Source organism: Amia ocellicauda, chromosome 20 (genome assembly GCF_036373705.1).
Source record: "Amia ocellicauda isolate fAmiCal2 chromosome 20, fAmiCal2.hap1, whole genome shotgun sequence".
NCBI lineage: Eukaryota > Metazoa > Chordata > Actinopteri > Amiiformes > Amiidae > Amia > Amia ocellicauda.
Genome location: NC_089869.1, coordinates 22,088,974 through 22,114,463, shown reverse-complemented (window position 1 = coordinate 22,114,463; position 25,490 = coordinate 22,088,974). Strand labels below are relative to the sequence as shown.

At 44.0% G+C, this 25,490-nt stretch overlaps 1 protein-coding gene across 1 annotated transcript in view; it reads left to right on the top strand.

Annotated features, from left to right (window-relative positions):
- Positions 1-658: 658 nt before the first annotated feature.
- Positions 659-25,490, top strand: part of LOC136715871 (inactive carboxypeptidase-like protein X2) — a 46,740-nt gene continuing 21,908 nt past the window's right edge. The window contains exons 1-5 of the mRNA XM_066693267.1: positions 659-1,291; positions 5,069-5,173; positions 14,274-14,383; positions 18,857-18,996; positions 24,893-24,977. Of these exons, the coding sequence (XP_066549364.1) occupies positions 985-1,291; positions 5,069-5,173; positions 14,274-14,383; positions 18,857-18,996; positions 24,893-24,977 (747 nt within the window). The 5' untranslated portion in view covers positions 659-984. The remainder of the gene's footprint in view (positions 1,292-5,068; positions 5,174-14,273; positions 14,384-18,856; positions 18,997-24,892; positions 24,978-25,490) is intronic.

Below are 25,490 nucleotides of genomic sequence, written 5' to 3'. Positions count from 1 at the left end.
CGGAGTAAAGGTTTCGCACAGCGACGGCAGCCAGTTTACATGGCTGTCCGAGCCACTGGTGAGGCGGAAGGTCAGTAAAAAGTGAATGAAACGACAGGACTGCCACAGAGACAATGTAAACAACATCAAGATCAGTTTCCTTTCTTCAAAATAGTCATGAATTAGACTCTCTCAGCAGCTCAGTTATTGCTTTCGGTGTTGTACTCCACCAGTGTAAATGTAACGCAAGCTCGGTGTAAAGCGTGCCGGAGCAAACGCAGCTATCCAAACGCATCTACAAAATTTCTCGCAGTGAGATGAGTGTGGGGGTTATGTTGGGAACTCTCTCATTCCGGCGCTTCCCCTACGATAAATAGAACAAAAACTTTCCTCTGATTACAACTGCCCTGGGTTTGAGGTTTTTGGGGGAAGGGGTGCAGATGAACATCTTGCCAAACTGTCCTTTCTTCCCTGGAAAACAAAGTAGCAGTGTACGCACTCTGCCCAGATGTGGTTTTGATTACCTTGTGTTTATAGCAATTGTGTCCAGCCTCTGGATATTGCCAAAAGAGAGGGGGGAGAGAGAGAGAGAGAGAGAGAGGAGAGAGAGAGAGAGAGAGAGAGAGAGAGAGAGAGAGAGACTCCTCTGAGCTTTTTGCGAGAACTTGAGTGCCTGAACCACCTGCCAACATCCAAAGCAGAAAATCCCTCACACTCGCTCTCTGTCTGTCTCTCTCTCTCTCCCTCTCTCTCCCTCTCTCTCCCTCTCTCTCTCTCTCTCTCTCTATTTTTTTTTCCCTAGAAAGAATTCACATGGACCCCCTGGCTCTAGAGCAGACACCACTGACTCGGAGCTTGCAGAAAAGTTTGTAAACTGTCGTCCTGGAGCCCGGGAGCTGATGGGACTGACAGAGACTCGGCAGGGACCTATCAAGCCCAGCCGCCCGAGCCGTCTGACCCCAGCCCGCCTGTAGCCACCACTGGAGTAACCGGATCCCGGCGATTATGTTCCCTTTGGTGAAGAGAGGATATTGTTCAGCGTTGCTCGCTCTCTCCCTGCTCGGGCTACTCCTGGATTGCACCCACGGGACCCCGGCGGAAGATGAGGATTACTACCTGCAGGAAATTCTCAACAGGGAGCATTACTACTCCATCCCGGGACTCGAGGAGCCGCTGTCCTACACAGAGGGGCCAGAGGAAGCCGAGCCGCCGGTGGGGGGCGGTCGTGGCCCCGTGACCGGTAAGAAAGAGCAGAAGGGGAAGAAGGAGAAGGAGAGGCACGCGGAGAAGGGCGCCGCGGAGGCAAAGACAGGTAGCGCTTCACTCTGTGCTCATGCTTTTACTGTGGCTGTTAATCTATGTATTAAAAATGAAAGACACTAAAGAAATAAATGACAAAGACTAACTGTTCAGTTGTAACATTTGAATAATACATGATTTACAAAGTTAATACTCAAAACTGCTGGAATCATTAGTTCTGTATTTGTGCATGTGCTGAATTACTGCATGGTGTGCACATATAGACAACATGGGGGTTTACATTGATTAGGGTGGTCCAGCCTTCTCTACACACAACCATTTGTAATCAGTTGTCAATTTTATTTGTCGGGACGACCCTTGTTGGCTCTTGTGTGCTGTGTGGCCACCAGACGGCGTGTTTCCCAGGCAGTGGACGACCGGTGCCTTTGCACTGAAGTCACGATCAAACCCCTGATCTGTTCATTCTTTCAAGGCTGGGAAGAACAGTGGAAAAATCATATGGACCCCCACCCTCCCTCAGGGAGTTCAAAATGCGATCTGAATTGATATCAACACCTCTCTGTGCTGTTGGCTCACAGGCTCCAGAGCCCCTGCTATAAGTCTCACTTTTAGGACTCTGTGCCACAGCGCTGATTATCGCAGGTGTTGTGCAGGAAATTGACTCTTGTGCAGCTGTCTGGAGTATCATTCCTCACAGTGAGACCCACGTGGAAGGAAATCATTGCCACATCATCATTACATAATTAAAGGTGCACCGCTCTGTGGTAGATCAAACAAGACTGATTTAATGGCTCGTGTAAAATTGATACTCTCTGCACAGGATGCTAATATTTAGCTCAGTGTTACAGCAATGCAATGTGAAGCCGGCGCTCAGTGATCTGGTATCCAGTAATAAGAGGGTCCAGGAGGGTCTTCTGGAGATTACAGGGATCTCTGTGTAGACGCTGTAAGGACTGTTTCACTCACCGTGCGGGATGTGTTTAGAAATCAATTGTTAGATTTGGGATATATGTTAAAATCCTGCAGATCTTGGAGGAATCGGCACCCAAATCTGTTGGCTTTATAGAGGGTTTTTGTGTGAAGGGGAATGAAGACTGTGGCTATTTAAAAAAATAATTATGCACAACATCCATGTGTGAAACTGTTTGTGATACATGAATAATAATAAAAAGGCCTGCCCAAGAGGTCTCCACTTGCTTCTATCTATAGCTTCCCTTAATGCCTGTAAAGTTAATTAGTGCATCTTCCCACCTTTCATGTGGTTGTCTTCCAGGTCTTTTTCCTCTCTGGGGATCCATTCAATAGCTTCCTTTGTCCATCTTTGATCTGATCTGCCTGCATGTTCATCCAATCCAAATTATACACACATGGCTTTGACAGTAATCATTTTGATTTATGTATATGTATTTATAAATGAAAGTTAGAGGTTAATGATGATTATGTAATCCAAAAAATGACATGCACAGAGAAAAGCCAGTGCTCGGCCCCATGTGGGGATACAAGACGCCTGTGGGAGCTGGATTTCCACCGGAGGGCGAGACAGAGACGTGTTTTCTGTGCTGCTGCTAGTTTTACAGGGATCTGAGGTTATCCTTAATGCCTGTCAGAAGCCAGGTGGTGGTCTTTATAAGAGGGGTAACAATTCCAGCTCTCTAAAAACTCCACTGTGGAGGTCAGGAACACATCCCCATGCTGCTGGTGTGCAGAAGGCCCTAGAATCTGTCAACTGTGATGTGAGATTTGCAGACAAATCAGCCTCTCCATGCTCACTGTGGACCACAGGGAAAGACAGGAGCTGAAAAGCAGTCGTATTGCTTCCTGCTGAAGCCTGAGTTACTTGTGACTCGGGCTGCTGTCTGCCTTACATGCGACAGGAATGAGCAGCTTTATTTTGTTCATAATCTGGGTTGGACACCCCAGTCCTTTATGGAAGATGTGTAGTAGCAGTGAAGGGACTGCCAGTGTTCAGATTGAACCACTTGGATCTCACCCGGGAACTACTGCGGTGCCGGACACGTCCTGGTCTGAACGTCTTGATAATGAGACCACCTTCCCTCTCACAGTCTGGATGGGCATGTTGGGCTTCTGGATGGCTGATAGGTTGAGGTCCTGGAGATCTTGTGTGTCTTTCAAACAGTGAACAGTTTAAAGCCAGGAATAATCCACCCCCCAAAAAAACAAAACACAACATCAAAAAACATGTTCAAGAGATTTCCAATTAGAAACTAATCTGGATATTGACAGATAGTTGAGTTTAGTGATGCTGAGGAAAGAGGGGCAGATAAAAACCCAGGAGACATCTCACCCCAAATTGACAGGGCACGCGGTGTCCTCTGAGTGCTCGTGTGAAGTGTCCTGTCAATTTGAGGGTCAATCAGGCCGCTGGGCGGATTTATCCGAGAAGACACGGGTGCGCCAAGCCAGCCAACCGAACCGAAAAGACAGCAGGACCCGGGGGCGATTGTCTCCGATGGATCCGGTCGAGTTTCGACTTGCTTATAAAATGTTAAATCGAAACCTGTGTGTCGGCTTTGCTCACATTTCAGACTCACAGCTGCAGCGCGTTACGTCTCCAGTGTCTCACAGCTGAAGGTGCAATCTGTGGCAGGCGGTGACATGTTATTTTAAAACATATATGTATTAATTCAGTTATACCTCTAATACCTGGCAGACCCACTGGTTTCAACCCCAGTGAGGTGACATCGCAGTGCCCTGGAGAGACCTACATCCCCATAACATGAAACTTGTAACATAACCCATGAGCTGGAGAACACGTGTAGCACAATCTATGACCTGAAAATAATCAGAAAATACTATTGTGTGAAAACGTTTCTTTCGGGGCTCTATTTACATTTCCGAATGCTCAAAGGTTATCTCAGGTGCTGCCAGCGCCGTCTACAGTGTCGGAGATGTGCCCCCCGCGTCGGCGGCCCGATGGGGATTCTCAGACGGGGGAAGTCTGTTAAAAGTTATAAAACCCAAATGCCAGCGATGACAGGGCCATTGTGAGTCTGCCAGGCGTTCAGCGCTGAGGTCTGTGAAAAGTGATTGAACTTCCTTTACAGGTTCCTAGATGTTTCCCTCATGGTAAGATTTCTGAGTAAGATAAACAAACCAAATGAATTTATAGACGTTCATACATCTTCCACTATCTCTATCTAGTGCTGAATTTTAAAGAGAAAGCTCAAAGGGGGATGGGTTTTTGTTCTTTATTCCACTGTGTCCAGATGCATTCAAACCACAAACTGGAGCAACGTTGGTGTGCAGGATACAGCGTTATTATCCGAGCTGTAATTGTCTTCTCCTCGCTGTCACTTCAAAAGGGCAATGCGATGGGTTTAATTATTTTTTATGTAAGGGGGTTTAAAATAGTCGTTTGGAGCAACAAGACAAATTGTTAACCATTACAAAGTAATGATTTTCAAAAGCACACTTTCCTTCTCCAGATGTAAAAACCCCATCTAAACATTTGAGCGAGCTTTTGATCTCTGTTGCTGCCGAGGACGACGGTGCCATTCGTGACTGATTTTCTGTTTGCTCCTGTCGAACCCTGAGGGGATACAATGTAATTGGTAAAAGAAGAACATCTACAATCTTTAAAACCGTGGTTCTGCTTTATTCTGCACAGAATCGAGCGGTTCTGCCAGGTTCTGACTGCGATTCTGTATCCTGCATGAGAAGATTGGATTTGACCATCCTTGTCTCTCACATAAACTACACTGTCACCAAACGCCAGCGTTCAGTCGCATGCGTATCACCACATGATCAGTCTAACAAGCACACGCACATGTTTTGTTAATCTTTCTTCTTCTTTTTTAAACTTTTCCAGCCAAAAATGGGAATAAAAAAGCTGAGAAAAACAACAAAAAGGGAAACTGGAAGACTCCGAACGGCAGCCAGGAAGGAGAGAGCCACTTTGTGCCTGTGAGAGAGGGTAAGTGAGGAGGAAGCCGCTGTGTGCGTTGTGTAGGACCATCAGCCCGCATTGGAGACCATCTCACTCCCATCAGTACATTCTTCTAATTTGGTTTGGAGATTTTAATTCTCTTTATCCTAATCCTAATTAATCAGAGGACACATTGAGAAGAGTTTGTGGTTGCTTAGATGCCTATATTAAGCCTGGGGTTCCCAAACCTCTTGCCCTGCTGGTTTTTGTTCCAAATGAGCTCTCAATTACTGACTTGAACCTTAATTGAAGTAACAATCTGCTTAGATTTAAATGTTTTAATTGTTTAATAAAAGAGTCAGTTCTTTAATAAGTTCTTTATACAATCCTATACTTAAACCTACTGTTTAAAATTAAAAAGCTCTGATTTAGGAAAGCATTAGTTCAATTAAGGGGTCAATTAAGTAATTCTTATGGTTGTTGTTGTTTTTAAAGACATTCCTCAGACCCGTCTCCACAAAATCTAATTCCCAAAAGCATCAGCGTATCCTTCTGTTGCCATGCAGACTGTACAAAGTTGGGGTGGCCGGCTCTGTTCGGTAGGACTGGGGGAGCCCCCTCTCTGTCCGAAGAAGCACTGGATCTGTGTGCCGTGCAGGCAGGCGTCTCCCCAGTGAGAGATGACGCATTCCCAGTGTCTGCCGGTGTGTGAGCGCCGTGAAGAGTATTCACCAGCAGGACGAAGGACACAATTAGCGTGTTGTTCTTGTGGAGATCCTGCAGGCTCTGTGGCGTGTGGTTTGCGGTGCGAGACAGTATCGACAGTATCGTACTAGAAATAATTGAGAAGCTTTGTTTTGAAGTGAGGTGAAAGAGATCTCGCTCTTCGGGCTGGAGGCCAAAACACCAAATAGAGAGACTTCGAAGGCTGCAGAGTTATTCCAAGACTCCTCTCATTCAGACTGGGAATTGTGTTTTTATTGTGCCAGTTTTTATTTCCCCCGTCTCATTTCCACTGATGTTTTTATGTTCTTATGTCAAACCACGAGGTTACTGAATACCTCCGACTCATAGTCCACATAGCATTGTGGGGGAGAAATCACCGCTTTGACACGGGCCATTGGGTGTCTCGGCTTCAGCTACAGGCGGAGAGAGACCTGTCATTAGGACCTGGAGCAGCTCCGGGGTGAAAACGACCATTTCAAACAGATTAATAAACTGCGTCCGGTGAAATTATATCAGTTTCACAGAGAGTAGCATCTCTCTGATGCTGCCGATGAGTTAATTTCAGATTCTCAGACTTCTCATCTGTAACCTTTATGTTTTTGCCCTTAGAGACAAAAAACACAAAACATCAGTATATAAATTCCCACTAGCAACAATGATCCCAATTCGACTGACATTTCTCTCTCTCTCTTTCTCTCTGATAACTATTTTTTCTCCTCCCTTTTAAAATGGATCAAGATTATAAAAAATAGTAAAAACTGGACAAATAAAGCCATATGAACCCAAGTTATTTATCTACAATAAACGTGTTGGGGTTTATTTTATTGATGCTACATTTGTAATGCGTGGGTTTGTGACCCAAGTTTAAGTGTATAATGAATGATAGGCCTTGGTATTTTGGGGATTACTCCTTTCCACATGTGATTGCTTTTGAAGTGTGAACACAGGAATTATGTAACTGTTTGTGAAGCACCTTTTATCCAGAACAACTTGCTTACACAATAACATTTATACAATTAACTCAAGTTGTAAACGTTACATTGGGTGAAGGTAATAATGCAATTTTTAAGGAGGTGAAATCGCCCCGCGCACCCCTTCCTCACTCGATATAGAAATATTTCACTGACTGAACACTTTAAAGTTCGAAGGCTCATTTAAACAAGTGAACTGGAAAGGATATAACAATGTTAAGTGTTTGTGAATAATACTTACAGTTGTGATTTGTTTAAGGTGTAAGAGAATGGGATCTTACCTGTTCCTTTCAGAGAAAATAACCCAGAGTATAAAACAGGTTATTTTCTTGCTTGGAACGAATATGGTTTTGTTGAAAGTATTCATTTAGAGTCCGAATCCAAGCCTTACTGTGTGTAACCGTGCAATGAAAGGTAATGTTTTAGGGAGTGAGCACATATAATCAACAACATTTATATCCGAGGTTTAAAGGGAATCCAAGGGAGACACAATTTATGTTGTATTAAAGGGGAGGTTTGTTAAATGAAAACCTTTAAACATTTATTTATCCTTGTTTAATATATTTTAATGAAATGATACATGAAAAAATAATGAACTGTGAAGATACAAAATGTGATTGAATGTATTATTGTTGTTCATTGTATATAAAGGGCGCAGATGTTCGGCGATTTGTAAGTGAGCATGAGTCCACGTTGTTTTGCTGAAGACCCTTCAGATGTTTAATGTTTAGCTGAGCAAATGTTTTGGTATTTTTCCCTCTTTCTCAGCGGCACTGAAAGTGAGCAATGGCTGTGGTTAGCTGTTTGTTTCCGATGAACCCTGTGCAGTCAATACGTGTCTCACTGGCACGAAATAAAACCTCCTTCCTGACATTTATGCTCCAGTTACCCCTTCTCTGTAAAAACACAAGGCCCCGCGCTCACAGCCTGAAACAACGAAGGCACGCAATCCTACAGAACAACGAGTGACAAAACTGCATTCGAACACTGAAGCACCCAAGATTTAAAACACTGTTTCTAATCCGACTAATCGTGCTGTCTGACTGAAGAAACTGGCGCAGTGTTGAATTGTGGTTATACCTGAGGTCTGCGTCGGGTGATTTGTTTACTAGCAGTGAGCGACACAGCGGAAGGTTACTGTTGTCTAGATACAAACACCCTGCAGTATTTACAGTACATCTATTCATGCATCTTGATGTAATGCACAAGAATAATAAATCATCCCCCCCACCCCCGAATTATTAAGAACATTTACAGGGCTGGATGTTCTTCAGAGACATGTTTTAACAGCTAGGGATTACAGACACACTATGCTATTCAGCCATGCTGGTTCCAAAGCACAGTGCCGGGCAGATGTTCTTGCAACATTTCCCACACGAAGCCGGGTGACTCGTCCAGACTTCTGCAGATGGTTAACAAGCGCAAAGCTACTTCAGAACGGCTGAGAAACATCAGGGAGATGTCAGGCCTTCTTCTTGGCACAGAAATACATTTTCCCTGCATTGCCATCGATGTCTGTGATATGATTGTTGCCCGTGAGAGTCTGGTCCATTTTAGTTAATTACTTTTTTTGTTTGCTCTGGTATCTAAGGTGACTAAGCAAATTCAGATCCGCTTTATCCGCTGCAAAACCACACGAGCGTATCCTCACCTCCTCGCCTCTCACTGCCTCTCAGTTTTCATGAGCCGTCTGTTTAAACTGTGGACGAGTAACACCCCGCTGTCAGGCCCTGCTTTTAAAGAGATTATGGAAGGAATCCCTTTCACCCTCTCCCTAAGCAGCACGTCCCCGCGGTGCATGTGAGCACAGCCCCGGCCATGTGACGGCAGTAATGGGAACCACACAGCACAAACGGACAGATGGCTCTGAGGAAATACCTGCTTTGAAATCCTGAAATTAGATGTCTGGGCCCATACTTGTGGTTTGGCACCAAAAACCTGCAGCGGCGCGATCCAGTCAGAAAGCTGTTCGCCGTGGACCACATACGACTGTGGTTTGTTAATTAAACCAGTGATTGTATCCAGTGTAAGAGTCAGTTGAACCAAAGCACAAACGGATGACTAACCCCAAAACTGTGATAAGTTGCATGTTTCACAATTTTAAATGTCAGTATTTTTGTCTTATTTAGACTAAACAGCAATTCTGTAATATTATAGACTCTAGATCTCAAACCAAAGTCAGGATGTGTGTTGTGATGCTGTCCAAGTAGGAGCTGATTGAACATGTTATACAGTGCGGTAAAGACAGATCCAGCTTTAAAACGACTGGTTCTGCAGCAACACGTCGCTAACATCTGCTGGATTTGTTCAGGCAAAACCCCGCATCGCTTTTATTTACCGAGCTGCAGGGCTTAGCAGTTATCTATCCATCTGCGTATCAAACTACAGCAATCCCAAACTTGGGAGGACGGGGTAGCTGAGAGCGTTTTGCCGAGAGTGGGCTCAAACCACAGAGACAGTTTGCCGGTGTGAACAGGGGAAGGAGAGTCCAGAATCCACTTCAGCTAACAACCGCTCAAAAGTCTCCGATTGGACCACTAGACCCCCTCGCTTCGGTCAACCTGTCCTTCACAGCAGTCACACTGTGTTTTTAGTGTGATCTGAGATGAACAAATGGCTGGATTGTGTTTCAATTCTCAGTATACCGTGCTCCGCAATTAAACCAAACCTTGGCTAAATACGGCGCTGGAGTTCAGCATCTTTAATCACGCTTCCTCTGATGGGAGAAGGCCGTGAGGAATTACCATGGTAATAACCTGTCATCTCGCCTGTTTGGAGCAATAAAGAACGGACGGATATAGCTTTTCTTAATAGCGGTTTAGAATAATCCCCAACCAATTTTTAAACATTACACATCTGATCCATTAAACTAAATAAACTGCTCAGTGTCAACTTCTGCGCCTTGTAGGCTATTCATCAGGTTACACAGAAAAAATAAAGCCGAACTGCAGGCCTCCAGATCACGCTGTTGCTGGATTTAATTCACGTCAATCAAGCTTCTTTTTGTTTAATCTAATTGCATTTTGGTTGTGAATGCATCGCCAATAATGGCATCCAATGCTAATATTAGGAATAAAAACAAGTTCCTCCCGCATTATTATGGAAATGTTTCTTAGACCATGAATCTGGTCTCATTATATTCACATTCTAACCTCGGCCGTGTGAGGGAAGCCGCCCGCAGCTCACACCTGCAGATTTATAACTACGGTGTAACGCAAAGATTTGTTTGCAATTATGGATTGCAGTCTTGGGTGTACCGTTAGAGGAATTAAAAGATAAACATCGTCCCCATCTTGGCTCATTGTCTCTCTCTCGGAGGCAATTAAAGCAAAGCTATGCAAATTACCTAATTTCCAAGCACTGAAATGGACAGATTATATCAGTGAGGTACGTGGTTGTGAATTGCATGGCTGTGAAAGGGCTGACACACCTTCTGTCACATCTGATCTCATTGCAGTTTGGGAGAATTGATCCCTAAACCTGGTCACGTCAGGATCTTCCCATCAGGGAAACAACAGGGGGACGATCGGGATTTATTTTTGAATGCTGTCCTTCTCTTTTCTTGTTTGCCGTTAATAAGACGTAGTATGATTTCCCAGCTCACCTGTACAGAACCTGTGGAGAGCTATTTTGTGTGTGAATCGGTTTGCAGTAGCTGATTTTTCCCAATTGTATACGTAGACACATCCTAAACTGTGAATGACGTCGGGCACCTTGAGAACGCGTGTGGAAGAGCCAGATGTCACATCCAAATATATTCAGAAAGGTGCTGAAAGAAGAGTGCTGGTTGCCTGAGTCCTATGTTGTTTTTTTCCCTTTCTACTCATGATTTCCTTTCTAAGAAGAGATGGAAAACAGGAATTAATCATTACCCCCATTAGGCCCAGTGAACACAGCACAGTTTTCCGACAGAAGTTCCACAGGCTCAGTAAAGCCATGTGGCCGCAGCATGGTTATTGATCGATTTTCGATTATTCTAGCCTTGATAAAAGCCTCAGGTGGAAAGGACTGAGAGGCCAGTTGGGTGTCTGATGCCTGGTGTTGACAATTCCGTGCTTGACTTCAGAGAAATTGACCCTTAAATTGAACCCATACAAATTTAAACGTCAGGCTTTGCAGCAATTTGCTCATTTTCGGTAAAACCAACAAAACACCACACAATGAATACTCAATATGTTGTTTTATCTATTATTTATTTTGATCTCTTCACTTCCCACAACCCCTGACCCCTCAGACCAGCCCACCTATGAAACAGCATGGTGTCAGAGTGAAGTACAGGGTGCAATTAAAACATTAAAAATGAATAAGTGAAAGCAACAGTGCTCGTTTTGAAGGGAATAATTAATCTGCCCAGTGCTGTGAAACTGTAATGCTGTGGCACAACATTGATCAGTTCTGCGGTCTCTCTTTCTGGAGAATCCATTAACTTACCTAGTTTTCTAGTGTTTCCGTGGGTTTCTCTGAGCTGTCATTTTGTTTGCGCCTCAATCCTAATGTGAAAGACGTCTCTGTGAAGCTTCCTCTGTTTCTATCCTCTGTACTGTTTTTTTCCCCCTTCGTATTCAATTTGATATTTATTGGTTAATTTAAAAAACAATTAGACGGGTTAATTGAGTAGGTTTATTAAGGCAACTAATTCACATCCCTTTTTAATGAACATGTGTAGGAAAACGAGGAGCTAAAGTCCACACACAGTGGGCTGCAGGAAACCTATACTGACAAGAGCTCACTCTGTGATATGAGCATTCATTGTGTGTTTCGCAGACAGTGTTATTCATTTACATATGCTGTGCCACTGTGGGGATTTGTCAATGGGCAAGTTGTCCTTGACAGCAGAGTCATATTTTCTAGAACATATGATAGCTATGAAAGTAATGAGTAATTACTCAGAAATGATTCATACGGGGTATGCTTTCAATTTCCTCTCGTTTTACATACTGTATCGCGTGGAGACGGGGCTCTGACAGGTGATAACGAATCGCTGCCAGCCTGGTTATTAAACAATCACGCGCCACCTCGTCTGCCATGCTGATCCCTGCGGAGTCACACTCCCATAATACCCTGCGCTGGCAGGATGCTGAAGGGTGGAAGCACTGTGACACAGGTGGCGTTAAAACCTCAGGACCACCCATGGAGAAGTGCAAGACTAATACAGAGTTCCTGCCTTTCTATGGCTCCATAGATTACATGGGAATGTGTATGTACAGTACTGTGCAAAAGTTTTAGGCAGCTGTGAAAAAATGTTGTAAATTAAGAATGCATTCAAAAATAGACATGTTAATAGATTATATTTATCAATTAGCTAAATGCAAAGTGAGTGAACAGAAGAAAAATCTACATCAAATCCATATCTGGTGTGACCACCCTTTGCCTTCAGAACAGCATCAGTTCTTCTAGGTTCACTTGCACACAGTCAGTGATTTTGTAGGCATTTAGTCAGGTGTCTGATTAAACAATTATAACAAACATGTGCTAATGATCATCAATTCAATATGTAGGTTGAAACACAATCATTAACTGACACAGAGACAGCTGTGTAGGAGGAATAAAACTGGGTGAGGAACAGCCAAACTCAGCTAACAAGGTGAGGCTGCTGAAGATAGTTTAAGAAAGCCGCACAAATGAGTGTCTGCAGGCAACAGTGAAGCATGGTGGAGGTTCCTTGCAAGTTTGGGGCTGCATTTCTGCAAATGGAGTTGGGGATTTGGTCAGAATGAATGGTCTCCTCAATGCTGAGAAGTACAGGCAGATACTTATCCATCATGCAATACCATCAGGGAGGCATCTGATTGGCTCCTAATTTATTCTCCAGCATGACAACGACCCCAAACATACAGCGACAGTCATTAAGAACTATCTTCAGCGTAAAGAAGGACAAGGAGTCCTGGAAGTGATGGTATGGCCCCCACAGAGCCCTGATCTCAACATCATCGAGTCTGTCTGGGGTTACATGAAGAGAGAGAAGCAGCTGAGGCTGCCTAAATCCACAGAAGAACTGTGGTCAGTTCTCCAAGATGTTTGGGCCAACCTACCTGCCGAGTTCCTTCAAAAACTGTGTGCAAGTGAACCTAGAAGAATTGATGCTGTTTTGAAGACAAACGGTGGCCACACCAAATATGGATTTGAGGTAGATTTTTCTTCTGTTCACTCACTTTGCATTTAGTTAATTGACAAATATAATATATTAACATCTATTTGTGAAAGCATTCTTACTTTACAGCATTTTTTCACACCTGCCTAAAACTGACACAGTACTGTATGTATATATAAGATGTACGTATATAGGAGATGTATGGTGTGAACTGGTTAATAAGAAAAGGCCTTATTGAACAACTTCAATAGTCTTCATCTGCTTCCATAAAGAAATGCACAAACACACACATCTCTCTCTATATCTGTAATCATATATGTTATGCATGCTAAACAGGATGCTTCCTCATTACCTGTGATGCTGTTTCATCCACAACCTGTAATACCAGGAAATAAGCCTCCTTGTGGCAGATATGGGGTTTTAAGGTCTTGATTCCCTCATAGAGTGCCATGTTAATTCTACAGACAGCATGACAGAGGGATAAATCATGGAGCACCACTGGATATAAAGAGAAGTCGTCTGTCATCTTTAATCCGGCGCCCGACTCCTCTTTTACCCGGTGGGAATCCATCCTACTATAAATTTAATTAGACTGCAGCGTGAGGGGGGGAGGCACTGCTGGGCAGACTGTGCTCGGTGTCATGATACTGTACCTGAGATCAGCCAGTACCTGGATCTGTATTGAGCTTTTACAAGGAGAGCCCAGTTTGCACTGATTCGAGATTTTTCTGTGTTTAATATTGAATTCTTCAGATTTACTGACACGTTCATTTAAAAACTGCTCGTTTGGTGTCCATTAATAACTAAGTGATCAAGGATCCTATCCAGTCTGTTCCTGAATGTTCCCAAATTGTCTCTTCAGCCACATCGCTGGGGAGTTTGTTCAGATTGTGACGCCTCTCTGTGTGAAGAAGTGTCTCCTGTTTTCTGTCTTGAATGCCTTGAAGCCCAATTTCCATTTGTGTCCCGGGTGCGAGTGTCCCTGCAGATCTGGAAAAGCTCCTCTGGTTTGATGTGGTCGATGCCTTTCATGATTTTGAAGACTTGGATCAAGTCCCCACGTAGTCTCCTCTGTTCCAGGGTGAAAAGGTTCAGGTCCGTCAGTCTCTCAGTAGGACATTCCCTTCAGACCTGGAATAAGTCTGGTTGCTCACCTCTGAACTTCCTCTAGAGCAGTGATTGTTGTAATTTTCCATTACTGGTACCAGTGTATATAGCGTACCCAGCTGACAAAACAAGCTTGATTGGCATTGTCCCATTTTGTTACATTTCCAATCAGGAAGCAGGAACGAAATGATAGTTTCAATAAGACAAAATGATGGCTACTTAGACTCAATGTCTTGTTTGTTTTTTCTGTCAGAATGCCCCCCCATGGGCCTGGAGACCCTGAAGATCGATGACTTCCAGCTTCACGCCTCGACGATCAAGCGCTACGGCCTGGGCGCGCACAGGGGACGTCTCAACATACAGGTCTGTAAACCCAGCCGCCCCACGTGTGCAAGTCAGTCAGACAGACTCGTAGCTGGGGCAGTCGGGCGGATTATAGCATTTCCACAGGAGAGTCAGGAAGAATTTACTTTCCTTTCCTGTACAAATTCACAAGCTAAATTCCTTTTCCTGTCCTTGTTGTCTCAATTAAAGTTGCCTACAACATACGTTTGTCTCCGTTCATTCACAACGAGGAGCCCACATTCATTAGGTTAATATAATAACATTCAAAACCTTTTCCCCGTTTCTCTTTCTCCAGAGTTTGGAGTGTTTTTATTCCATTTTTTAAAATAATTGAAAGTCCTATAGGCCCATTGGAAAACCCAACTTCTTTCATCTCCATCAGGAGATATTGTTCAGCCACAGTCCCCAGATCACACCCAAATTGTCACTTCACATGTCCAGTAACTGTTCTTGGATTAATCCTTCCACAATAAATCGACTATCTTGTGTTGACGTGCGGAATCTGGATCAAACATAAATACCAAAGACCAACAATCCAGACGTTTGGCACTCTGATTTTTACCTGTCATCTTTGGAACGAAGCTCGATATCTTTTGTTCATGTTTTAGTTTTGTCCTCAACACGGAAACACAGTTATCACTTGGGTGTCGGACAGAAGTCTCGGATTAGCTTCGGCTGTTTGTTTTCCTAATCCGGAGAAGGGCCTGTGGGGGCAGGAAGAAAAGTAGACTTCTGGAAGCCAGGGACTGCGTTGCCATAGAGACCAGTGGCAGTTTCTATTGTGTGCCGAGGCGCTGTAACTGTTCTGTGATAAATAGTTTCTGATTGTAACCAACTGGAACAAAACTAATGGAAACCTTGTGATGGTGCGTAGAGCAAACAAGATGTGTTGGAACGAGTCTCTTGTTTTTCAAGTCAGACTCAGTAGATCTCGCGTGAATGGTAGACGGCTCTCCAAGTAACGGTCACTTGATTTATTTGTATATTTATTTACATGCACGGTTTATTTTAAGGAGCCACATGGTTGACATCTCATCTGCATCCGAGAGGGACGTCCAACAGAACTCCATCAGACGGTTCTGGCTTGGGAGCCATGTTTATGATATGAAGCAAATTTCCTGTTGGCAAGCAGCGTTGTGTGTGAACTAGGCCAGCTAAAACCAAGTGTGAAGACAGATTTCCAACAAGGATCTGGGAGCACAACATGCAAACCTGTACCAGAATATAACAGTCATAAGTGTTTCTTTAGTGGACAGGGACTTAGGCAACAAACATGCTCTTGTATGACACAGGTCTCAACATCATGTCATTCTGTAGTTCAGGACCATATGTGGTTGCAAACAAATCTTATTTGGTTTACGCAAAGTGCCCTTTAGTGCCCAAATTAGTTCTGCCTGCGTATGTCCTCGACTGCACTACTGCATTGCAACTGTCCAACACTCCCAGTGTCCCAGCTGGTCCCCACCCTCACTGCCGCTGCACACTGGACCCAGAGCCCTGCTGACGTGGCCCCCATTCAAGCTGCTGTAAGAAGCGTTTAGCAGCTTTGTGTTCGTATGTTTTAGCCACAGGGCTCCCTGATGGTTTCCAGATTAATTTTCCTGGCATATCAGAACAACTAAAACAAACAAATGATAATGACACAATAAAACATTACATAAAAAGAGAAGGAAATAGTTGAATTCCAGAAGACAGACGGATGCTTCTGGGAGGAGGTCGCTTAAGGAATGAAATGTATCCCTTTTATGAAGTTACACCATCTCAGATGACATGCTTTTATAACCCGTAAAGCAGTTTCTCCACGTGAACAGTATGCAACACTTTGGTTATCAGATAGACATTGCAGATTCAACAGGGATTCGTTCTCATATATGTAATGCGATGAATTCCAGTCAATAGGCTTTAAAAGATGGTTGTTTCAATTGTTTTTCAGTTAGAGACATTTCAAATACAGCTTTTTTTATTTAAACATCTGAAAACACAGGGATAATGCAGATGTGTTAAAGTACAGACCTGCAGTATATTCAGAGAAGAAGAAAAAGCAAAGGAAAAACTAATTGCCCTGGAAGGTAATAAAACAGATTAGCATCTGAAAAAAGTAACTATTTCCTGTGAAAAAGAGACGGCCAAATACGGATCAAATGAAACGTCGTCTACAGATTGTTTTAGGCATAAAGATTGCATTGTCCTGGAACAGATTAAGTTAATGATTTCCACACACACACACACACACAAATGTGACAAATCTAAATTTTTAGATTTATCCCCCCAAAGTAATATACATTTTTTGAGGAATTAACAGGGAATTAGATATGTCTTTTTTAACTAAAAAAAAAAAGAAGAAGAAGGGGGTGAGAAGCAGATGAAGAAGAGGAGGAGAAGAAGCAGAAGAAGGGGCAGAGGAGCAGAAGAAAAAAGAAGGGGAGGAGGAGGAACGGAATTTCTGTAATCAGGGCTGATGGAGTTGCACAGTTCTGCTTAAAGCATTAGGTCAATATCTGTCCCTTTCTCATACGAACTGAGTAGGCTCTGACGAAGCTGAAGGCCAGGCTGTGACGAAGCTGAAGGCCAGGCTGTGACGAAGCTGAAGACCCAGGCTGTGACGAAGCTGAAGACCTGACGAAGCTGAAGGGCCAGGCTGTGACGAAGCTGAAGGCCAGGCTCAGCTTCTCTTCGCTTGTTTGATTCTAGTTTTCACAGATTGTCTCCAGCAAGGCTTTAACTGAAGTGCAGACCGTGCGTCTGAGAAGGTGTTGCTTCACCGGATGCACGCCGCTCTGCTCTATAATTAGCCTAGGTGTCGCTGCTGCGGCTGCGTTCCTCCAGTCTGCGCACACGGACGAAACATCAGGAGGGAAATGTGAGAGAGAGATATTCTTATTCTAATTCTATAATAGTTTGAAAGGCTAATTCTAGTAATTACTGTACGTTACATACCGGGGCCAGGGGGATGGGATCGAAAGGCATGGGAGCAAGTCCGTGGCTAAAACGGGAGATAATTGCACCGCACTCCTCAGACGAGATGCTCTTTTCTTGGCTGAATTCTATTAAGGAGTTTAATAACAGTGACAGCGGTGTGTGCGTTCGGGGAAGGGGCTGATTTGATGTATTGTAGAGCAGTAAATTGCAGATTACTATCTTTGCTCCTTCTTTGTTTCCATCTCGCACTCGTTATCATAAAAACAATTTATAAAGGATTCCCTGGGAGACGGACGTCAGAATTTAATACGTCGAATGTAAATTGTGTCTTATGTGGCGAGGCAGGGCAGCATACATTAATTGTAGGTGCCAGTCTATGGAATATAATCTCTCTGGATATCAAAGAAGCTCGATATCAATAAAATTACAGAAACAAATTTTAAAAGCATTCATATTCATGGGCATTAGGTTCTCTGGGAGCCATTTGTGAAGTAAATTGGTCCTGCTTGTAGTTGCTAGTGTTTCCAGTTCATTGAAGTCACTTAAAATGGCTTTTGTGGTACCTGCTCTAATTTACACCAGGTTTGCCATTTAAACAAACACAGAGATTTAATAAACACTCCAAAACACCGCGACGGCTCATTAACCGTGCGTTGCGAGTGTGTGCGTCTCCCTGTGGTTTTACAGCCTGTGAGTCTCTGTCCTGCGTTACGATGGCATAGCTGGGGCCCGACGGCCAAAACAAGGCTTCAAACCCGGGCATGTACACGATTAGGAAACTGTGTGATGAACTGTGCTTCCTCCCAACTGCCCAATATTTATTTGTATATTTTCTCGATTTTTTTGACATCTTAAAAGGTAGCAATTATAGTATACTTCACTGTGTTTGCTCTAAGTTGGTATTTCCCACGCCTAGCCATTAGGTATAAAGGGCTGTGTGTGTGTGTGTGTGTGTGTGTGTGTGTGTGTGTGTGTGTGTGTGTGTGTGTTTGTGTGTCTGCGTGTGTGTGTGTGTGCGCGTGTGTTATCTTTTTTTACTCTTAAAGGAGTAAAGTTGCTGTATATGCTTTGGATGCTTGCACCCATATGTTTCTGAATTTCTTTTCAAACTATTGCCATCCACTGCCACCCCCTCCTGGCTTCCCTTGTTGTTTTTCCCTCTTTGATTTTCAAGACTTTAATTTATTTTTAACTCGTCCCAACTCTTGGGGTTTCTGCACAGCTGTGATGTCACACAGTGCTGTAAATAAACACCAACTGTTCTAGACCATAGAGGAGAGATGTGTTTTATTATTCCTTTGAAGCAAAGTGTAGGTGAGGAGGATCTGCGGTGCAAAGGCCTCAAGACTTTAAGTGACTCATTTCAGTTCACCAAGGTTGCACCTGCGACCCAAAATGTGACGGACTTTATCTTTAATACTTTGCATTACCAATATGTTCATAAAGCACATTTTACAGGTACCTTAGTACACGAGCACCTATTGAAGTTGAGAACATGTATTGGAATAACGCACACCGACTCCACAGGGGGCAAAATACGCAACAAGCATCAAATCCACCTGTCTATTCCAGGCCGGCATCTACGAGGATGATTTCTACGACGGGGCATGGTGTGCTGGCAGGAACGACCCCCTGCAGTGGTTCGAGGTGGACGCCAGGAGACTCACGAAGTTCACTGGCGTCATTACGCAGGGCCGGAACTCGCTGTGGTCGTGAGTACAACCATCTGAACCATTTAATCACCTCGGAGCCAATTATGTATATTTATATAAGTACATAAGACAGTGTCCAATCGAGAGGAGGCCATTCGCCCCATCGTGCTCGTTTGGTGTCCAAGGATCAAGGATCCTATCCAGTCTGTTTTTGAATGTTCCCAAATTGTCTCTTCAGCCACATCGCTGGGGAGTTTGTTCAGATTGTGACGCCTCTCTGTGTGAAGAAGTGTCTCCTGTTTTCTGTCTCGAATGCCTTGAAGCCCAATTTCCATTTGTGTCCCGGGTGCGTGTGTCCCTGCTGATCTGGAAAAGCTCCTCTGGTTTGATGTGGTCGATGCCTTTCATGATTTTGAAGACTTGGATCAAGTCCCCACGTAGTCTCCTCTGTTCCAGGGTGAAAAGGTTCAGGTCCTCAGTCTCTCAGTAGGACATTCCCTTCAGACCTGGAATAAGTCTGGTTGCTCTCCCCTGAACTTCCTCTAGAGCAGCGATTGTTGTAATTTTCCATTACTGGTACCAGTGTATATAGCGTACCCAGCGGACAGAGCAAGCTTGATTGGCATTGTCCCATTTGGTTACAATTGCAATCAGGAAGCAGGAACTAAATGATAGTTTCTATTAGACAAAATAATAGTATCAAAATTGTTAAATAGTTGTCTGGGTGTTTGTTACTACAGTTCGGGAGAAGGGAAACGATGCCTGACATCCTATTGGTTTTAGTTTCTTGTAAATGCACTCTGTGAACTACTCTCATAAGTTACGTTTCCCTTCCTGTATTAAGATACAAACCCCCCCCCCCCCCACCACCACAGAAGTGCTGTAATGCATCAGCGTGGGACCAGATAGCAGATGGTAATGAATATTTCATTTTACATTAGGATAAATATTTATTGCTACCTGTTTATTAATCCTGGCTTAATGAAAGCCGCTGCGAGTGACGTTGGATCAATCGGACCGTGGAGAAGGTTAATTGATCTGGAGGCCGAGGAGCATCGCATTTAACTCCACCAGATTCTGCCGGCGCTTTGATATTAAAAGGTCATCACATTAAAGAAGGAGAAGGAAGAAGGAGGAGAAGACAGATAGGGAATGTAGGCATCATTCATTCTCTATGCCTGGTTAAATTTAGCCGGAGATTTGTGTCCTTTGCTTAGGAGAAATAATGGTTGCACTTAGCTTTTATTAATAGCTGGAGATGGATGTACCTGGATGGAAAGCACGGTGAATAATCCCCTTGAAGTTTTTAGCCTTATTAGATTACAATTGTCCGGATAAGGCCGAGCTTTAGTCATCGTGTAATCCATTGCAATGCTTTTAAAAGCTTCTGAAAAACTTAAGGATATAAATATCCAGCGCTTCACTGTGTTCAGTTCTATCGGGTCCACCTGGAGCCCGAAAATCCTTGTCTTGTTATCTCTTCAATCTAGTTTAAATCTAGAGAACTGGACGTGTCTGTTACACCCACAGCCTCACAGTCTTGGCACAGAGTGGCAGCACAGTCACAACTTTATTAGGACAGATAATGTATGTAAAACTAAATGCCTACCACAGCCCCCCCGAGATCCATTCTCAACACGCTCTCCTTTGCCAGGGCCCGCCAAAACAGTGCAGTCCTTCGAATGCTTTTTACCCACCTCTCCACTTCATTAACTCGATAATAAATTGAATTAATTAAAGGGCTCTGATGGATCTGACACCTCGCACCGCCTGACAGTGGCAATGAAGCCAAGTAATCCCTCGAAAGTGACTTCCTGAATGTTCTTTTGAATGTAATTGGTTGTTTAATTGTTCTTATCCGTGCAGCTTTATTGTGCTGGTTTTCCCCATGGCAGGTATAATATATTTTGCTCTGTTAGCTCGAGCCGCCGTGCCGTATGGTGACTCACATTGCGCACCAGTGTCCGGCACTAGACTCACACCGTATGGCCTGAAACATTGCAGGCATTCATCTCGCAGCTCCTGACTTCACCCAGGGTGATTAGTCACCGTCTTGTGCTGAGAATTATTTACACGGCCTACGCCATGATTTTATTATGATTATTTCACAGTTTTAAAAAGTCGCAAACGCATCTCTTGGGTATTTCCGTTTGTACTGCAAAGAGATAAATAAATGACCAGTGAAAGACTCATGTGGAATATTGTCAAATCATTGGTTTATACTATGCTTTTTCATGCTTAACCCCTGTGCACCATTCTGAAAAGATAAATAATAGTGTCAATAGTGCATGATGTTCAATCTTCAACAGTAATTAATATATTTAATGTAATAGTTTTACTATATAGTAGTTCACAGTATGAGTCAGGTTAAACTAATAGGACACACACACACATAGGATCAAAAGTGGTCGGCCAATCATTATATTATAAGTAATAATGAATAAGCATTCTAAAACAGCGAGTTGCATGCAAAGGTAGTGATCAAACCTCATTCTAAAAGCCTTTAAATTAAATCAGAACCCAGTTACACACTGGGGATCGAACAGTCATCTATCAGACTCGATTGACTCTCACTGGTGTCTGATTTCATGTCTTCAAACCTTTTCAGGCCTTTTAAATGTACAGTAAACCGTTTTATCTCCAGCTTCCCTGGCTGTGAGCAGCGCTTGCTGAACTACACGGGCTGAAATACAATCAGCAGCCTGCATTCGTTTCAGCCGCCAATTAAATCAGGACAGTCGAGCAACATTATCTCTGGTGCCACTGCTTCGACTGTCGGCTGGAAATGTTCCTCCGCTGAAGGGGCTCTGTGAGAAGCAGCTCTGATAGGGAAACTAGGGGGGGCTTAAAGGGTTGTATATAGTGAAGGAAGACAAGACCAACGGATCCCAATGCAATACCTTACCAGCACCCAAAAATGTGATTCGGTGAAATGGCACCTCAATCCCACAGCACAACCCGGTGTGTGTTTTTAAGGAAACAAATTGAATGACATATGTTTTTTTCTGTAGGTGCTGAAATATCTCCAAGGTTTTGTGCATTTGTCTGTTACATGAATTCTAGGCTTTTTACTGCTACTGGTAGATAGATTAAGTATTTATTTTAATTTGTTTTCATGAATTATTATTATAATATCCAGCACTCCGTGGTGTTTAGATGATTGAAGCTGGTCTGCTGAGACTGTAAAGCCCCCTTCCCATGGTCTGTGATGAGTCAGTCCGCTGGGATGGTGGAGAGAGTGGGCCGGGGGGCTCAGCTGTGACAGCAGTCCTGACTCAGCCCCCGACACCCGTCTCCCCCGACTCGCACCCCGGCGGTGCTCAGCTGAGCCCGACCACAGATCCCGAGCAGAGCAATTAGCACAGCGAGTCTGGACTGCAGGCTTTCACACGGCGGAGGAGCACGAGAGCCAATCCCACAGAGACGGAGATGCATCTTAACAATCATAATTGTAAAGCCTTTATTTATATATATATATATAGAGAGAGAGTGAGAGTGAGAGAGTGAGAAGGAGAAAAAATGGTATGATGCCAGTGAAAATATAATTGCTATTGTTTCAGCCTCGACCAGCAGCCTTCAGAGTTCTGATGAATGCCAATTATATTTCACTTTGAAGAAATACATTAAAAATCCTGGCAAGAACGGGGACCAAAACATCGCAGCTGCACCCTCCAAGATCGGAGTGGCACAATTATACTGCCAGAGAACCGTTAAATAAATAAATAAGAGAAAACTGGGGCACACAATGATTTTCAGCCACTCAAAACACTGACACGGAGACTGAGGTTCCTCTGGTGTCTTATCGTGACTTTTATATCATGCCTTTGCTTTTTTCATATTCATCTCTTCAGAGACCATCTATGTATCGTGTGTGTGGGATAACAGTATTTGCACAGGATAATACTGCAAATACTGTTATCCCACACACGAGGACTGTGATGTCACTGGGGCCGATGATATTAATACAGTCATCAAAGCTGCTCGATCTATTGGCCCAGGGGTCCTATTAGATACAGAAGCAGCTCTTGGCACCATTTCGGGAACACAGGGATTAGCGCCTGTACTTTTCTTCGCCTGCTTGCTCGCTGAAACAAATTACCCTTTAAATTATGCATCTGGTGTGTTACGGTACCTGCAGTGACGTTTTCCTCAATAGAAAACCAAAGTCGAACTATCGCTCACTCGCCACGGGTTCACAAATGCTCCGTTCTGCACCAGCCTGACGTCGTCCATATCCAGCTTTAGGCCCCAGCTGTGTTTCTGCAGAGACCAGAGTGTGAAGACTGTGGCGCTGCCCTTTCATAAACAAGGATCTGTTAGTTTTAATGTAACTCCAGATCAGGAGATAGGTGGTATCTGTGACTCGCCAGATCTGTGCGGAGAAAGATTGCTATAAGATGAGCTCTGTGCACCGAGGACAGGAGATATAATCTGCTTGCCAGTGCTGGGATAGGAAAGGATCTGACGTTTTCCTGCAGTTTGGTGTCTTGTGAGGGGTTGAGTGGAGATATGCCACCTGCTTCAAAGTTATGGAAGAATTAAGATCTTTTCAAAGCTTCACAGACATTATTTTTTTGTATGCTGAGATTTATGTTTGCAAATTATCACATCCCCCTCCACACACCCGACAACAAACAACAATAGAGCTGAGAGGGAAAAAAAATATATCTGTGTGGCATCTTAGACGCGTTATCTTTCAGCAATTATCTCAAAGATATTGGCACTTCTTTTGTTGCTCCGGGCAAGCTTTCCTGGTGGTGCTCAGCCTGTTACTGTGCAGCAGTGCGAGTTCCTGCCAATTTAATTTAATGTACAGGCAGTTCAGCTGAGGTGAAAGTGTTGTAAATAAACCCTGCTTTCCATGAGAACACGTTCCTTATTGCAGCTGCTGCCGCTAACGTTTCGGAGAACTCGGCGCGATTGACATGTAAATAGATTACTCTCATTGAGCCTGAAATGTATGACTCACCCCCCGCTATAGAGGAGAGACAGCAACTTCTTTTAAAACGCACGGGATTCTGAAAATGTAATGCACTTCCATTATCTCCCATTCCCATCCCATTCATTGCCACCATGACCAATACCCACTAATGGCACTCCAGAAGAAGAATGCTGTGCATTTCCTGGTAGACCTCACGCACAAAGAATCCCTCGCTACACAAAGCCACTTTTCATCTCTGATGGAGTTCCGTCGACTGTGACGGTAACGCACGTTGTTTGAATGCAGATCGGAGCACCGAGCACACTGGATCAACTCTCGGCATGCCCCGTCCCTTCACAGTGGGCACAGCGCCGCGATCGTTGCCCTGCTTCTCAGGGGAAAGGCCTGAGTGAAGTCCTGGCTTCAGTCGATCCAGTAGACCTTGTTTCACCAACCCACACCGAGACGTTGGCCTGTTCAAAAGCAAAAACAGGTGCCTGATACTTCCCAGCACTGATGCCTGGGGTAAAATCTTTTGAAGAAAGCAGCTGTGGCACACAGTTTTATAACACAGTAACGGTTGATTTAATTAATCCCTTCATTTTCATGTGAACTGTAAATAAATGTGTCTGTGAGATCCCCTGTGCGTTGCTGAAGAGGAAGAGATTACTTTGAACTCTTTCTAAAGTTAAAGGGTAAAAAGCAAACAAAACCTGGACAGACCCTGACTGAGGTCCACCGCTATGCCCAGCTATCCTGATTCAAAAACGAGCATGAGAGATCACCTGCATTTTATTTGAGAGCTGATATTTTCCATCTCAAATGAAAAGCCTGTTTTAGGTCTTTTCTGCGGGCAGCTATATTCAGTTCTTTTCTAGGAATCTCTGCTGGTGACAGAATTCAGAAAACAGTAATATAACACAACAAAAAGCTTGTTGTGGTGTCATGGCAATAACTGTACCCTGCGGAAAATGTAACGTTGGTTGGGTTGGCAATGTTCCTGTATCACAATGAGCCTTTCCTTCCCTGTTCCAGGAGCGACTGGGTGACGTCCTACAAGGTGATGGTGAGCAACGACAGCCACACCTGGGTGACGATCAGAAATGGGACTCACGACATGGTGAGTAGGAGAAACGGCGCGTTCCCCGGCTTTTGAAGGTTCCCAATTACCGGTGTTTAATGTCAGTTTATAAGAGACTCCCCTTGCCTGTGCCGAGACTACGACTCCTCCGTTCTGCAGCTGACTCTTACAAGGGGGGTTGCACACATTTAATTAATCCACAGAGGACGCAAAGCTGTGCATTTTAAGATGGAAAGAGTCTCCCGCTGCCCTGTATGTCTCTTGTCTTCCAAGTCTCTTGACTTGTTCATTAAAAAGCAGACGTTACATAACACGTGCATAAGCTAATGAAACACGTTCACGGGGGCCAGCGGTTTTTGTATCTGCACCCTCATAAGCAATGCAATGACGTTGTAAACGTCATTGCATTGCTTATGAGGGTGCAGATACAAAAACTCTCCCAGGAGCCCTCTGGCACCGAAAGAGCTGCCGTCCCGGGAACGTGATTGGATTTCAAAACAGGCTGGTGAATCAAAGTGCTGATGCAATCCGAGCCTCTGTCGCACATCAACA